Source organism: Molothrus aeneus, chromosome 24 (assembly GCF_037042795.1).
Source record: "Molothrus aeneus isolate 106 chromosome 24, BPBGC_Maene_1.0, whole genome shotgun sequence".
NCBI lineage: Eukaryota > Metazoa > Chordata > Aves > Passeriformes > Icteridae > Molothrus > Molothrus aeneus.
In genome coordinates this window covers 2,551,359-2,566,761 of record NC_089669.1, presented here as the reverse complement: position 1 = coordinate 2,566,761, position 15,403 = coordinate 2,551,359, and the positions used below count along the sequence as shown (strand labels likewise).

Sequence of the window (15,403 nt, the reverse complement as noted above, 5' to 3'; positions counted from 1 at the left end):
CTTCTCCCTGGTTTTTCCTTCTCCCTCTTTTTCCTTTCTCTCTTTTCCCCTTCTCCCTTTTTCTTTTCCCTTCTCCCTCATTGTCCTCCTTTTCTCTTTTCCCTTCTTCCTCCTTTTCTCTTTTCCCTCTTACTTTTCCCTTCTCCCTCTTTTTCTCTTCTCCCTCATTTTCCTCCCTTTTTCTTTTCCCTTCTCCCTCTTTTTCCTCCCTTTTTCTTGTCCTTTCTCCCTCTTTTTCTCTTCTTCCTTTCTCTTTCCCCTTCTCCCTTTTTCTTTTCCCTTCTCCCTCATTTTCCTCCTTTTCTCTTTTCCCTCTTTCTTTTCCCTTCTCCCTCTTTTTCCCTTCTCCCTCTTTTTTCTTTCTCTCTCCTTTTCCCTTCTCCCTCATTTTCCTCCCTTTCTCTTTTCCCTTCTTCCTCCTTTTCTCTTTTCCCTCTTACTTTTCCCTTCTCCCTCTTTTTCCCTTCTCCCTCTTTTTCCCTTCTCCCTCTTTTTCCCTTCTCCCTCATTTTCCTCCCTTTTTCTTTTCCCTTCTCCCTCTTTTCCCTCCCCATCCCTTCTCTGGAAAAGCTCTAAGTAGGTGAGAAAAGGAAGATTTCATAGAGATTCCTTCAATTCAGCTTTTATGGAAAGAAAAAAAAAACCAAAGCCAAGAGTTAAAGCTGATCATTACAAAGAGCAGAGCTCGGAGTGTTTCTTTCCAGGGCTTTTGCAATCCAAGGTGTTCATTCCCTTGATTTTTTCCTCCCTTTTTCTTTTCCCTTCTGCCTCCTTTTCTCTTTTCCCTCTTACTTTTCCCTTCTCCCTCTTTTTCCCTTCTCCCTCATTTTCCTCCCTTTTTCTTGTCCTTTCTCCCTCTTTTTCTCTTCTTCCTTTCTCTTTCCCCTTCTCCCTCTTTCTTTCCCTTCTCCCTCATTTTCCTCCTTTTCTCTTTTCCCTCTTTCTTTTCCCTTCTCCCTCTTTTTCCCTTCTCCCTCTTTTTCCCTTCTCTCTCTTTTTCCCTTCTCCCTCATTTTCCTCCCTTTTTCTTTTCCCTTCTCCCTCTTTTCCCTCCCCATCCCTTCTCTGGAAAAGCTCTAAGTAGGTGAGAAAAGGAAGATTTCATAGAGATTCCTTCAATTCAGCTTTTATGGAAAGAAAAAAAAAAGAAAAAGCTGATAATTACAAGGAGCAGAGCTCGGAGTGTTTCTTTCCAGAGCTTTTGCAATCCAAGGTGTTCATTCCCCATCCTCCCATCCTGGTGCTGCTCACGGCTTGTCCCTTCCAATTTGGGATTTCTGGGGCAGCTCCAGCCCTGTGATCTCTGCCAGTTTAGGTTTGAGCTTTGTTTTTCCTGTGTTTACAGCTCCTGACTCACAAATCCTCTTCCCCTTTAATCCCAGCCTTGGAATTCCCACTGGGAGCTGCAGCTCTCTGTTCCCAGGAGGAGAATTGTCCCAAAATGTTTGGGTGCATGTGGAAAAGAGAGCAAAACTTCTCTCCTTAGTCCTGTGCCAGCTTTTCCAGGGATTTGTTTTCGCTCTGATGTGTGGGGGGTGCAGAGCTGGACCTGCAGCTGCTCCAGCTGCCTTTGGAACGTGTGAGAATTCAGAATTTATTCCAATCTTTGGGGTTTTTTTTTTGTTGTTTTCATGGAAAGAGTCAAAAAATCTGAGTCAGCAGGAGAAATGTTGAATGTGAAGAACTCTGGTGGGTGGAGAAGCTTCACTTTCGAGGAAAAACCTCTCTCATTCAAGTGCTTTGGGGTGGAACAACCACAATTCCTTCCTGACTTTCAGATGTGCAATTATGGCCTGGATTTGTAAGGGAATTATCCCTGGACACCTGAAGAGAAGAGGGGACTATCAAATGCAGCATCAAAGGTGCTTTTGTGCTGAGAGAGAATTCCTGGATTTGGAGCTAACAAAGCTGCTTTGTGGGCTGCCCGAGGTGTTTGGAATCCCTTCCCTTCTCCAAGCAGGAAATCTCCTGGCCCAGCACAGGAAAAGCCAAAGCAGTTGACAAAAGGCTGCTGATTTATCTCCTGCACTGTCACACAGCAGTCCTTAATCTGCTTTTATTTCTTTTTATTTTTATTTATTTTTTAAATTCCCTGGATCTGCTGTGGGAGTGATCTCCTAGGAGAACCCAGCAGCTCTCTTCCTCTTTGGGAATTGAGGAGAAATTCAATGTTTTTTTTGAAAATTACACTTCACAGAGCCCACGAGCAACCAGCTGTTTGATCAATCCCTAAAATATTCTGTCTTTCAAGCCTATTTTTTTGTTCCAAAGTAGAAATTTGCAGTGCTGGGGAGGCTGAAGGGTTAAATTCCCCACACTGTCGCATATGGCAGTGAGCAGAATCACAGATGTTGATGATACAACATAATTAGTATTCTTTTATGTAAATGAAGGCTGTCAATGTTACCACAGTGTCTGCACTCCTGCAAGCTGGAATTTCTGCCACTTGCTCTCCCTGAGCTTCAGGATTCGAAATAAAATTCCAGGATTTTTATATCCACACCTGAGGAGGAAAATTAAAGAGGAAAAAGGAGGAAAAAAAAAAAAAGCTTAGGGAGGGAAAAAGGCGAGGAAGGGATTTTTCCAACTTGGAAAAAAAGAGACCAAATCAATCCTTTGTTTAAATGAGGATTTCCAAAATCCTTTCCACATCTTGGGGTTTGGGAGGGAATGAGCCCAGCCCAAGGGAAATGTGGGAAATTCTGAGCTGCTTTAAATAAAAACCTCAGGGGTTCTTTGGGTGCTCAAGTGGCCTCTTGAGCTTTCAGTGGAGTCCAGGAGAAAGAACTGAGGAGCTTTGACATTTCTCTAAGAGATTCCATCCTCCACAGCAATAATCCTGATAAAGGTGGTAATTAAAGCAAATTTGTGCCATTTGAGGCCACTAAAAATGCATTTCCTTCACCTGGCCAGCTCCCTGCCCCCCCATGCAGGTGAGGGCTCCATCCCTGCCTCAGAGCTTTGGCAAATGCTCAGCTTTGCACCTCATAAAATGATATTTTAACCACATTTTCTGTGTGCCAGGCCCCTGTGTAACCAACTTCATTCAGATCCCTTTTTCCATTCTCTCCTACCTCTGTTTTTTCCCCCGTTTTTCCCCATTTTTTTCTCCTCTGTGATTATTTTGTTGCACTTTGCACCTGCCATCCCCTCACTGCTTCCTTTTTATTGTTTGAAAAAGCACCTAGAACTGAAATTTAACTGAGCACAGCTTTTCTTTTCTTGATCTTTCCCCCCTTCTCCTCCCTCTGTCTCTCACCAGGCAATCCAAGCAGCCAAAAAAATCCAAGTGATCACAGGAGGGCCACATTTTTTTCCTCCTGTTTGTTTTTTCTTTTTGACTCCCATTTTTTCCCCTCTGCCATATGTTGGGTCATGCACTACAAAAGCCTCACCATGAAGAGGCTCCATGTGATCAGCAGATTTTTTTACAGCCTGCTCAAATAAAAAATAATGAAAGCAGGGAATGAAATGGAATGGAATGGAATGGAATTTTGTGTGTGAGAATTCAGGATCTGGGGGTAATTCCACAGAATTATTTCTGGGATAAATGAGTTCTGCACTGAGGGGTTAATGCTGCTCCTTCCAGGGTTCCAGGCTTGCTTTCTGTGCATCACCAGGATATTTTCCCTTCTCTCTCCAGGGCTTTGAAGCTGCCTGGCAGTGAGGACTTCCCAATAATTAAATTCTCCAGGATTGTGGGAGGATGATGGGGCTGCTGCACGCCCAGGACGCGGCGGGGCCGAGGAGAGGATGTGTGAGCTGCACCCCGTGAGTGCTGAGCCCTCAGAGCCTTGGGGCACTGGGAAAAGGATCCCCAATTCACTGGGGATCTTCTATCAAACCAATCTTTTAGCAAGATTTAGGATTTTAGATTTTTATACATTTATAATCCTGTGTAAATATGTGGCTGAGGAGAGGATGTGTGAACTCCACCCTGTGAGTAACCCAGCTCTGAGCCCTCCTTCTGCCCCAGAGCCTTGGAGGGACTGGGAAAAGGATCCACAATTACTGGGGATCTTCTATCAAACCAATCATTTATCAAGCCTTAGGATTTTAGATTTTTATACATTTATAATCCTGTATAAATATGTGGCTGAGGAGAGGATGTGTGAGCTGCACCCTGTGAGTTCTGACCCCTCAGAGCCTTGGGGCACTGGGAAAAGGATCCACAATTACTGGGGATCTTCTATCAAACCAATCTTTTAGCAAGATTTAGGATTTTAGATTTTTATACATTTATAATCCTGTGTAAATATGTGGCTGAGGAGAGGATGTGTGAGCTGCACCCTGTGAATTCTGACCCCTCAGAGCCTTGGGGGACTGGGAAAAGGATCCACAATTACTGGGGATCTTCTATCAAACCAATCTTTGATCAAGCCTTAGGATTCCAGCTTTTCATACATTTATTTTCCTGCAATTCTTTAGTGTAGAACTCTAAACTCCATATCCAGAGTCAGCTGCTGCTCTCCCATTTTTACAAAACCATTTCCTCTCCAGGCCTGGGAGTCAAGGACACCTCAGTGCCTCAGGCCCTGAGAGATGTGAACAAAAATGATTCGAGGGAGCAAACTTGGGGTCAGTGACTTCATTACCTGAAGCTGTAATTGGAAGATTAAGATGCAAATATGGGGAAATTGGGGTGTCCTGTGCAGGACTAGGAGTCAGATTTGATGATCCTAACCCTAACCCCTCCAATTAGGCCCCCTCCCAATGACCCTACAAGGACACTTCAAATCAGTGTCACTGAGACATAAACTTTAATAAATCATCACAGCTCTAAAACCCTTTCCCTTGTCTTTTCTGCCCCCAAGGTCAGAGCAGCAACACCTCCTGTGTGACATGGGTGGATGCAAATGTGGGGAATTTGGAATGTTGTGTGCAGGGCCAGAAGCCAGATTAGATGATCCTAACCCTCCAATGACCCTGTAAAAAGACCTCAAATCCATGTCACAGCTCTAAAACCCTTTTCCTTGTGTTTTACCCCCCCCTAAGGTTAGAGCAGCAACTCCTCCTGTGAGACATGGATAGCTACAAACAGGGAGAATTTGGGATATTTTGTGTAGGACTAGGAGTCAGATTTGATGGTCCTAACCCTCCCAATGACCCTACAACAAGATCTCAAATCTGTGTCCTGTGCAACATGGGTAGATGCAAATATGGGGAATTTAGGGTGTGCTGTGAGGGCCAAGAATCAGATTTGAGATCCTAACCCTCCCAATGACCCTACAACAAGATCTCAAATCTGTGTCACAGCTCTATTCCTTGGTTTCTTTTCCTTCCCCCGAGGTCGGAGCAGTGACTCCTCCTGTGAGTCATGGATAGATGCAAACAGGGAGAATTTGGGATGTCTTGTGCAGGACTAGGAGTCAGATTTGATGGTCCTAACCCTCCCAATGACCCTACAACAAGATCTCAAATCTGTGTCACAGCTCTTTTCCTTGGTTTCTTTTCCCTCTCCCAAGGTCAGAGCAGCGACTCCTCCTGTGAGACATGGATAGATGCAAATGTGGGGAATTTAGGGTGTGCTGTGAGGGCCAAGAATCAGATTTGAGATCCTAACCCTCCCAATGACCCTACAACAAGATCTCAAATCTGTGTCACAGCTCTTTTCCTTGTTTTCTTTTGCCCCCGAGGTCGGAGCAGCGACTCCTCCTGTGAGTCATGGATAGATGCAAACATGTGGGGCGGCTACGACTCGCCCAGGACCACTCGATCCTGAACCCCCAGAAGTGGCAGTGCGTGGACTGCCACACCACCGAGTCCCTCTGGGCCTGCCTCAAGTGCTCGCACGTGGCCTGCGGGCGCTACATCGAGGAGCACGCCCTGAGGCACTTCCAGGAGAGCCGGCACCCCTTGGCCATGGAGGTGCACGAGCTCTACGTCTTCTGTTACCTCTGCCAGGATTATGTCCTCAATGACAACCCCGAGGGCGACCTGAAGCTGCTGAGGAGCTCCCTGTCGGCCATCAGGGGCCAGAGGAGCGGGAGGACGCTGCGCTCCACGGCGCTGGCCGAGGACGCCTGGAGGAGGAGGAGCCCCCAGGGCCAGTCCCAGATGCTCACGGCGCTGTGGCACCGGCGCCAGGCCCTGCTGGCGAGGGCTCTGCGCACCTGGTTCCACAAGAGCTCCCGGGGACAGCTGAAATTAAAGGAGAAAAAACAAATGGAGGAGCTGGAGAAGAAGAAGGAGGCGGCTCGGCAGCGGCGGCGGGAGATGAAGAGGCAGCTCCTGGAGGAGCTGGCCAGCACTCCCCCCAGGAAGAGCGCCAGGCTGCTGTCCCACGTGCACAGGGAGAGCCTGATCCCAAGGAAATTCAGGGAGGTGGCCACAGCTTCCCCTACCTCAAGGCAGGTGCAGAGCAGCAGATTGAAGCAGTTCTACTCCATCCGGAGGCAGCCCCTGATGACGCCCGGCGTGACGGGGCTGAGGAACCTGGGCAACACTTGTTACATGAACTCCATCCTGCAGGTGCTCAGCCACCTCCAGAAGTTCAGAGAATGTTTCTTGACTCTTGATCTCTGTGAAACAGAAGAACTTTTAGCTCAAACTGTGAATGGGAGGGCCAGGATGCCTGGCAAGCTGGCAAACGGGGCCGCTGCCAGCGAGCCAGGGAAGCCTGACAAGGTTCAGAGCTCCCCGGCCGCCTTGAACGGGGCCTCCTCCATCAGCCGCAGCTTGGAGCTGATCCAGCCCAGGGAGCCCAGCTCCAAGCACATCTCCCTGTGCCACGAGCTGCACACCCTGTTCAGGGTGATGTGGTCTGGCAAGTGGGCCCTGGTGTCCCCCTTTGCCATGCTGCACTCCGTGTGGAGCCTGATCCCCGCCTTCCGCGGCTACGACCAGCAGGACGCGCAGGAGTTCCTGTGCGAGCTCCTGGACAAGGTGCAGCAGGAGCTGGAGTCTGAGGGCAGCAGGCGCAGGATCCTCATCCCCTTCTCGCAGAGGAAGCTCACCAAGCAGGTCCTCAAGGTGGTCAACACCATTTTCCACGGGCAGTTGCTCAGCCAGGTATGGAATTGCTTTTCCAGTTGGAGCTGTTCACACCGAGGAGCAAAGGCTTTGCACCTTGAGGATCCCATTTAGGAGTCTCTTAGGAATTCCCCAGGAAGAAATCCCTTGAATTGCCACCATTTCCATCCTTGGAAATGCACAAATTTAGCACAAATTCACTTCAGTTGTGCCACTTCTGGATGAAACCTGCACAAGCACAGAAGTCCTGAGCCTCTCATTTTAGGGTTTGAATGTGTTTATTAGTCCTGAGGTTTTAGGCAAAGGCTCTGCACGTTGACGATCCCATTTAGGAGTCTCTTAGGAATTCCCAGTTCCTGAGGAAGAAATCCTTTCAATTGCCACCATTTCCATCCTTGCCACATTTAGCACAAATTCACTTCAGTTGTGCCACTTCTGGATGAGACCTGTACAAGCACAGAAGTCCTGAGCCCCTCATTTTAGGGTTTGAATGTGTTTAGTCCTGAGGTTTTAGGGTTTGAATGTGTTTAGTCCTGAGGTTTTAGGGTTTGAATGTCTTTTTAAGATGCCTTTGCATTTTTTATGCCCCTTTTCCTTGTGGTTTTTTCCCCCCAAAGTTGGAGCAGTGACACCTCCTGTGGGACATGGGTGGATGCAAATGTGGGGAATTTGGGGTGTCCTGTGCAGAGCCAGGAGTCAGAATTGATGATTTGATGACCCTTTTGTCCTTCCAGTTGGGGAAGGCCCAAAGTCCCAAAGCTGTGAGAACTGCCTGCATTTCAGTTCCATCACAAAGCCAGCTCTGTGTGTCCCTGTGTCCCTGTCCCAGGTCACCTGCAGGACGTGCAACTACAAATCCAACACTGTGGAGCCCTTCTGGGACCTGTCCCTGGAGTTCCCAGAGCGCTACCACGCCCTGGAGAAGGGAATCCTGCCCGTGCCCCAGGCCCAGTGCCTGCTCACTGAGATGTTGGCCAAATTCACCGAGACCGAAGCCCTGGAGGGGAGGATCTACGCCTGTGACCAGTGCAACAGTGAGTGCCACCCCCCTGGCACTGTCCCCTGCCAGGGACACCCCTGCAGTGTGGCCTGCAGGGCTGGGGAGTCATTCCTGAGTGGATGTGCTTGGGAGCAGAGCCTGGAATCAATCCTGCCCCACAAACCGAGAGAGTTCAGCTTCCTCTGAGCTCGCTTTGCTTTGATTCTTTGGGAGGAGAAAGAATTAAATTGTATTTATTATTTATTCATTTATGAATTGGAATTATGGAATTGGAATTATTATGGAATAATTATTCATAATTATTGGAATTATGAAATGGCTGAGCAATTCTGAAGGGCTTCTGAGGAATTCTGAATGGCTTTTGAGGAATTCTACTTTTGAGGAATTCTGAGTGGCTTTTAAGGAATTCTGAATGGCTTTTAAGGGATTCTGAATGATTTGTAAGGAATTCTGAATGGCTTTAAAGGAATTCTGAATGGGTCAGGAATTCTACTTTTAAGGAATTCTGAATGGCTGAGGAATTCTACTTTTAAGGAATTCTGAGTGGCTTTTAAGGAATTCTAAATGGGTCAGGAATTTTAGCTCACTAAGAGATTTTAAATGGCTTTTTAAGGAATTCTGAATGACTTTTAAGGAATTCTGAATGATTTGTAAGGAATTCTAAATGGCTTTAAAGGAATTCTAAATGGGTCAGGAATTCTACTTTTAAGGAATTCCGAATGGCTTTTAAGGAATTCTGAAAGACTTTTAAGGAATCCTAAACGGCTTTTAAGGGATTCTGAATGATTTGTAAGGAATTCTGAATGGCTTTAAAGGAATTCTAAATGGGTCAGGAATTCTACTTTTAAGGAATTCTGAATGGCTTTTAAGGAATTCTGAGTGGCTTTTAAGGAATTCTAAATGGGTCAGGAATTTTAGCTCACTAAGAGATTTTAAATGGCTTTTTAAGGAATTCTGAATGGCTTTTAAGGGATTCTGAATGATTTGTAAGGAATTTTAAATGGCTTTAAAGGAATTCTAAATGGGTCAGGAATTGTAGCTCACTAAGAGATTTTAAATGCTTTTAAGGAATTCTGAATGGCTTTTAAGGAATTCTGATTGACTTTTAAGGAATTCTGAATGGCTCAGGAAACATTTTCCAGCTGGAGGAGTGAGGGAAAAGGCCCCAAGTGCCAGGAGCAATGGGGGCACTGCTGCAGGAGCTGGGGCTGCACAAATCCAATTAACAGGTGCTGTGCTAATTGGGATCTCTGACAGCCACTGGCCCCTTCTGCTCCAGCCTTTCCTGGGAGGAGGAGGAGGGAGGAATTCTTCCTCTTTTCCAGCTTTGCTGTTGCTGGGAGCATTTTTTAAATGCTTCTATGAGAAGCACAAAACAGCAGAGAGAATAAAATATCCAATATTTGTGAGCTGGAATCCACCTGTTGGTTGGAATTCTGCAGCCTAGGAAATCTTGGGCTCAACATTCCAACAGGAAAAACTCTGATTTCTCACTCAGAGGTGACAAATATTTGTGCGATTAGGAGAAAGAAATTCTGAATTTTTTATTCCTGTGGCCATCCCCATGCTGGGAAAAAAAAAATAAATAAAGATTTCAGCCTGTGCTGGTTTTTCTCTTTGGAGAATCAACAAGATCCTGATAATCTTTACCTTGGGGGGGGTTTTGGGGTTTTTTTTGGGCAGGTAAACGGCGAAAATCTTCTCCCAAACCTCTTGTTCTGAGTGAAGCTAAAAAGCAGTTGCTGATCTACAGACTACCTCAGGTCCTCCGGCTGCACCTTAAACGCTTCAGGTGAGGCACTGAGGACATTTTTGGGGGAAAAAAATGACCAAAAATGGGCCTTTAAATACCCTCAGTCGCTGCTCAAATCAGTTGTGTAACTTCTGAGCCATCACATTTGTGAAACCCCCTCGTGTTGCCTCTTTACATGGTTTTTTTTTTCTGCCACAATTTAATATTTTGTGCATTTAATCCTTAATTTCTTCGGGTTTTAATCAAGTTTGCAGGCAGCTTGGAAGGAGAAGTCAGGAAGCTGAGTGAAAAGTGGGAGATGGAGAGAATTCAGGGCCAATATTGGCTGTTTACCTGTGGAACAGAAAGCAGAAAAAGCTCAAAATATGAGGAAAAGTCTCTGAAAAAGTGGTTAGGGTGGGTGTAGGGGGGTTTTATGGGTAGCACTGAGGATTTTAAAGGTGTTCAGAGGAGAAATCTGGCTCAAAAATATCCCAGCTAAACAAAAATTATCAATGGCAGGGGGAGACCCCACCTAAAATAAAAATTATCAATGGTAAAGGGAGATTTTGGGGTGAAACCCCTGGATTTGGTGACACTGAGCACCCCGAGTGTGGGGTTTGTGTGTTTGGGGTTCCTGCAGGAGATTTTGGTTCAAAACCCCCAGATTTGGTTCTGCTGAGCACCCTGAGTGTGGGATTTGTGTGCTTGGGGGGGATTTTGGGGTGAAACTCAGGACTGAGCACCTTGAGTGTGGGATTTATGTATTTGGGGGTTTCCTGCGGGGAATTTTGGTCCAAAACCCCTGGATTTGGTTCTGCTGAGCACTTTGAATGTGGGATTTGTGTTTGGGGGGTTCCTGCAGAGGATTTTGGTTCAAAACCCCCAGATTTGGTTCCGATGACCACCCTGAGTTTGGGCTTTGTGTGTTGGGGGTTCCTGTAGGAGATTTTGGGGTGAAACCCCTGGATTTGGTTCTGCTGAGCACCTTGAGTTTGGCCTTTGTGTGTTTGGGGGGGTTTTGTAGGGGATTTTGGTTCAAACCCCCCAGGTTTGGTTCTGCTGAGCACCCTGAGGACAGGATTTGTGTGTTTGGGGCATTCCTGCAGGGAATTCTGATTGAAACCCCCAGGTTTGGTTCTGCTGAGCACCTTGAGTTTGGCCTTTGTGTGTTTGGGGCATTCCTGCAGGGAATTTTGTTTGAAACCCCCAGGTTTGGTTCTGCTGAGCACCCTGAGGACAGGATCTGTTTGTTTGGGGCATTCCTGCAGGGAATTCTGATTGAAACCCCTGGATTTGGTTCTGCTGAGCACCCTGAGGACAGGATTTGTGTGTTTGGGGCATTCCTGCAGGGAATTCTGATTGAAACCCCTGGATTTGGTTCTGCTGAGCACCCTGAGGACAGGATTTGTGTGTTTGGGGCATTCCTGCAGGGAATTCTGATTGAAACCCCCGGGTTTGGTTCTGCTGAGCACCCTGACTGTGGGATCTGTTTGTTTGGGGTTCCTGTAGGAGATTTTGGTTCAAACCCCCCAGGTTTGGTTCTGCTGAGCACCCTGACTGTGGGATTTGTGTGTTTGGGGCATTCCTGCAGGGAATTCTGATTGAAACCCCCAGATTTGGTTCTGCTGAGCACCCTGAGTGTGGGATTTGTGTTTGCAGGTGGTCTGAGCGCAATCACCGCGAGAAGATCGGGGTCCATGTCCTCTTTGAGCAGGTATTAAACATGGAACCTTACTGCTGCAGGGACTCTCTGCCCTCCCTTGCCACAGATTCCTGTGTCTATGACCTCTCAGCTGTGGTGATGCATCACGGGAAGGGGTTTGGCTCGGGACACTACACAGCCTATTGCTACAACACGGAGGGAGGTGCGTGAGCCGGCCCCAGGCAAATCCCCTCCCAACCCTCTCCCCTTCCTCACCTTCCTTGGCTTTTCCCTCCTTTGGAATCCCTGCCCCAGGATTCCAGTTCCTTGGGATCCACTCCTTGCCCTTCAGTAGTTTGTTTTCCCCGCTGTATTTTTATTTTTTTTTATATTTTTTTGTCTTTTATTTTTGCTTTTTTTTTTTTTTTTTTTTTTAATTTTATTTTTTTCCCTGGGAATGGTGGGAATTCTTCATTCTGCCAAAGCTGCTGCAGCTGGGTTTGCCCAGGATCCTGGGGATTCAGGAGATGAACAGAAAGTGTTTTGAAGCTGGAAAAAACAGGAACTATTCATGAGCAACATCCGCAGGGGGCTGGGAGATCCCAGCAGCTGGATCAGGACAGGCTCTGCCTTCCTGGCTGCACAAATTGGGAATTTTTGGCTGCCTAATTCAGCTTTTGGGCTGATTAAAAGATGATTTGATATTTCTAAAGCACCCCCAAAAAATTATATTTTAAAATTATATTAAAATTTATATATTTTCAAATTATATTAAAATTATATTTTTTAAATTCTATTTTAAACTGTATTTTAAAAATTCTATTAAAAACTGTATTTTTAATTTATATAGAAATAATATTTAAATAATATATTTATATTATATTTATATTTTATACTATAATATATTTAAACAATCATATTAAAATTATATTTATAGTAAAAGTATATTTATTAAAATTATATTAAAAATATATTAGTTAAAATTTATATTAAAATTGTATTTAAAATTATATTCAAACCATTTTCCAGCTTACAGGAAAAGACAGAGTTGCCTTTTCTCCTGTGGATGTTTCCTGTGAGCAGTTCCAAAATCCAAAGGGATCCTGCCTCAGCTAAAAGGGTTTTTTCCCCTTTTTTCCAGGTTTTTGGGTGCACTGCAATGACTCCAAACTGAATGTATGTAGTGTGGAGGAGGTGTGCAAGACCCAGGCCTACATCCTCTTCTACACTCAGAGAACGCTGCAGGACAAAGCAGGAATCCCAGAAAAACAACTCCAAACTCAGGTGTTTGCCACCCAAAACCAGTGACAAGGACACAAAAGTGACATTCCCACCAGGGGAAACACTCCCGGCTGCTTTGGGGAACTTCTGGGGTTCAACTTCCCCTGATCTGGGGGGAAACTGCAGGAATGGGGTCAGGGCAGGGATGGGATCAGGGATCAGAACAGGAGTGGGATCAGAGCAGGGATGGGATCAGCAGTGGGATCAGAACAGGAGTGGGATCGGGGCAGGAACAGGATCAGGGCAGGGATGGGATCAGGGATCAGGGCAGGGATAGGGCAGGAGTGGGATCAGAGCAGGGATGGGGTCAGAGCAGGGATGGGATGGGGCAGGAATGGGATCAGGGATCAGGGCAGGAGTGGGATTGGGCAGGAATTGGAATCAGGACAGGGATGGGATTGGGACAGGAGTGGGATCAGGGATGGGATCAGGGCAGGGATGGGATCAGGAATCAGGGCAGGAATGGGATCAGGGCAGGGATGGGATCAGGGCAGGAGTGGGATCAGGAATGGGATCAGGGCAGGAATGGATCAGGACAGCGATGGGATTGGGGCAGGAGTGGGATCAGGGATGGGATCACAGCTGGAATGGAGTCAGGGCAGGAATGGGATCAGGGATCAGAGCAGGAACGGGGTCAGAGATGAGAGCAGGAAGGGGAGAGCAGGGATGGGATCAAAGCACAGCCTGGATTTCATCCCAGGCTGATTTCAGGTCCATCCCAGGCTGGATTTTCCCTGGAATTCCATCCCAGGCTGGATTTTCCCTGGAGTTCCATCCCAGGCTGGATTTTCCCTGGAGTTCCATCCCAGGCTGGATTTCCCTGGCAGCAGCAGCAGCAGCTGCTGGATCCCAGGGCTGGGCTCGTCCCTGTCTCTCTCTCGGGTGTGAAACAGAAATCATGTTTTTATGATTTTTTTTTGTTATTTTGTAAATCTTTAATCTTTTTACACCTTGTTTTTTTTTGTAAGCTGAAATTTCTTATTAAGAAAAAAAAAAAAAAAAAGAAAGAAAAAGCAAACAAAGAGAAAAAAAAAGAAAGAAATTCCAGTGGGTTGTGTTGTTATTCCATAAAATTTAATAAACATCTGGGGGTGGGGGGTACAGGAAGAAATTCCATGAACATCCTCGAGGAAACAATTCCCAAAGGAATGAATGGGAAACCAAATCTTCCTCTCAGCATTAAACCTTTTGTCCTTGTCACTGCTCCAGGCAGGACAGGGGGGACCAGAGCAGCTCCAAAGGGATCTGAGCAGCTCCAGGTGGGACCAGAGCAGCTCCAGGTGGGATCTGAGCAGCTCCAGGTGGGATCAGAGCAGCTCCAGAGGGGTCACAGCAGCTCCAGGTGGGATCTGAGCAGCTCCAGGTGGGATCAGAGCAGCTCCACAGCTCCAGTCCTGGTGGGAGGGCGAGCTCAGCTCCCAGCAGCTCCGGCTCCTTCCTGGGACAGGAGTCAGCACTATCAGGGGAGCTGCTTCGCTCTAAAATGTGGGTAAAAAAGGGGTTCTGTGGGGTTTGGGGTGGGCTCACCCCTGATTTGTGTCACCTCAGGTGGTGACACTGCTGTCCTGGGGTGACAGGGTGAGTTTGGGGGGGGCTGCAGCTCCAAACTCTGGTGAGCAGGGAGAGCAGCCAGGGAAGGGCTGGATTTGGGAGATTGAGGGTGGATTTTGGGAAAGGTTCCTCCCCCAGAGGGTTTGGGGCACTGCCCAGGCTCCCCAGGGAATGGGAAAAACCCCGAGGCTGCCAGAGCTCCCCAGGGTGGGATTTGGGGATCTCAGGGACGCCCAGGTGGGATTTTGGGCTCTCAGGGATGCCCAGGTGGGATTTTGGGGTGTCTGAGCAGGGCAGGGGTTGGATTTGATCCCTGCGGGTCCCTCCCAGCTCAGGATATTCCCGATCCCGCCCCTCGGTCCCTCTCCCGCGCTGACCGGAGCTACGGGACGGGCTGCGGAGCCATCAGGTCGATGTCGGTCAGGTTCCGGGCCACCCAGACGCCGGCGGCAAACAGCCCCAGGTTCAGCAGCAGGTTCCTGCAATCACAGAGTCCCAGAAGCGCTGAGCTCGGAAAAGATTTTGGGAAAGTTCATCCGAGCCCAGGCTGTGCCCGATCCCCACCCTGAGCACTCAGTGCCACCTCCAGGTGACACCTCCAGGGATGGGCGCTCCAAACCCCCCTGGGCAGCCCCTTCCAGCCCTTTCCATGAGGAAATTCCTGCTGGTGTCCAACCTGAGCCTCCCCAGCCCAGCCTGAGGCCGTTCCCTCTGCTCCTGTCCCTGTTCCCTGGGATAAGATCCCAAATCCCCCCGGCTGTCCCCTCCTGGCAGGGAGTTGTGCAGAGCCAGAAATTCCCCCTGAGCCTCCTTTGCTCCAGGCTGAGCCCCTGCCCAGCTCCCTCAGGACTCTCCAGGCCCCTCCAGCTCCGCTCCCTTCCCCGGACCCGCTCCAGCTCCAAAATGTCCTCCCTGAGGCGAGGAGACCGAACTGGACGCAGGGACAGGGGGACAATCCCTGTCCCTCTCCTGCTCCAGGCCGGGGACAGACACCGGGCTCCCGATCCCCTGCTCCGGGCCCGGCCTCGATCCCGGCCCCATCCGTGCCCCGCTCCCGGTCCCGCTGCCGGTGCCGACCTGCGGAAGTCGTTGCGGTCGGTGGCGAAGCGGAAGGCGCTCCGCAGCCAGGCGCGGATGCCCCGCGGCGGGGCCGCCACCGCCCCGGCCGCTCCCGCCGCTCCCGCTCCTGCCACCGCCGCCATTGCTGCCGCCCGCGCCGCGG

General features: G+C 48.3%; 2 protein-coding genes across 3 annotated transcripts; one reads left to right on the top strand and one right to left on the bottom strand.

Annotated features, from left to right (window-relative positions):
- Positions 1–3,650: 3,650 nt before the first annotated feature.
- On the top strand, positions 3,651–14,029 carry USP49 (ubiquitin specific peptidase 49). The gene is made up of 6 exons (XM_066565369.1): positions 3,651–3,771; positions 5,637–7,011; positions 7,802–8,006; positions 9,656–9,764; positions 11,367–11,572; positions 12,491–14,029. The coding sequence occupies exons 2-6, from the start codon at positions 5,665–5,667 to the stop codon at positions 12,655–12,657; spliced, it is 2,034 nt and encodes a 677-aa protein (XP_066421466.1). The 5' UTR covers positions 3,651–3,771; positions 5,637–5,664; the 3' UTR covers positions 12,658–14,029.
- TOMM6 (translocase of outer mitochondrial membrane 6) lies at positions 13,683–15,403 on the bottom strand. Of its 2 annotated transcripts, none has more exons than XM_066565370.1 (3): positions 15,259–15,403; positions 14,559–14,660; positions 13,683–14,108 (listed from the first exon to the last, which is right to left on the bottom strand). In XM_066565370.1, the coding sequence occupies exons 1-2, from the start codon at positions 15,381–15,383 to the stop codon at positions 14,564–14,566; spliced, it is 222 nt and encodes a 73-aa protein (XP_066421467.1). In that variant the 5' UTR covers positions 15,384–15,403; the 3' UTR covers positions 13,683–14,108; positions 14,559–14,563. The 2 variants fall into 2 exon arrangements, with proteins under 2 accessions (XP_066421467.1, XP_066421468.1); XM_066565371.1 differs by having other exon boundaries at positions 13,683–14,068.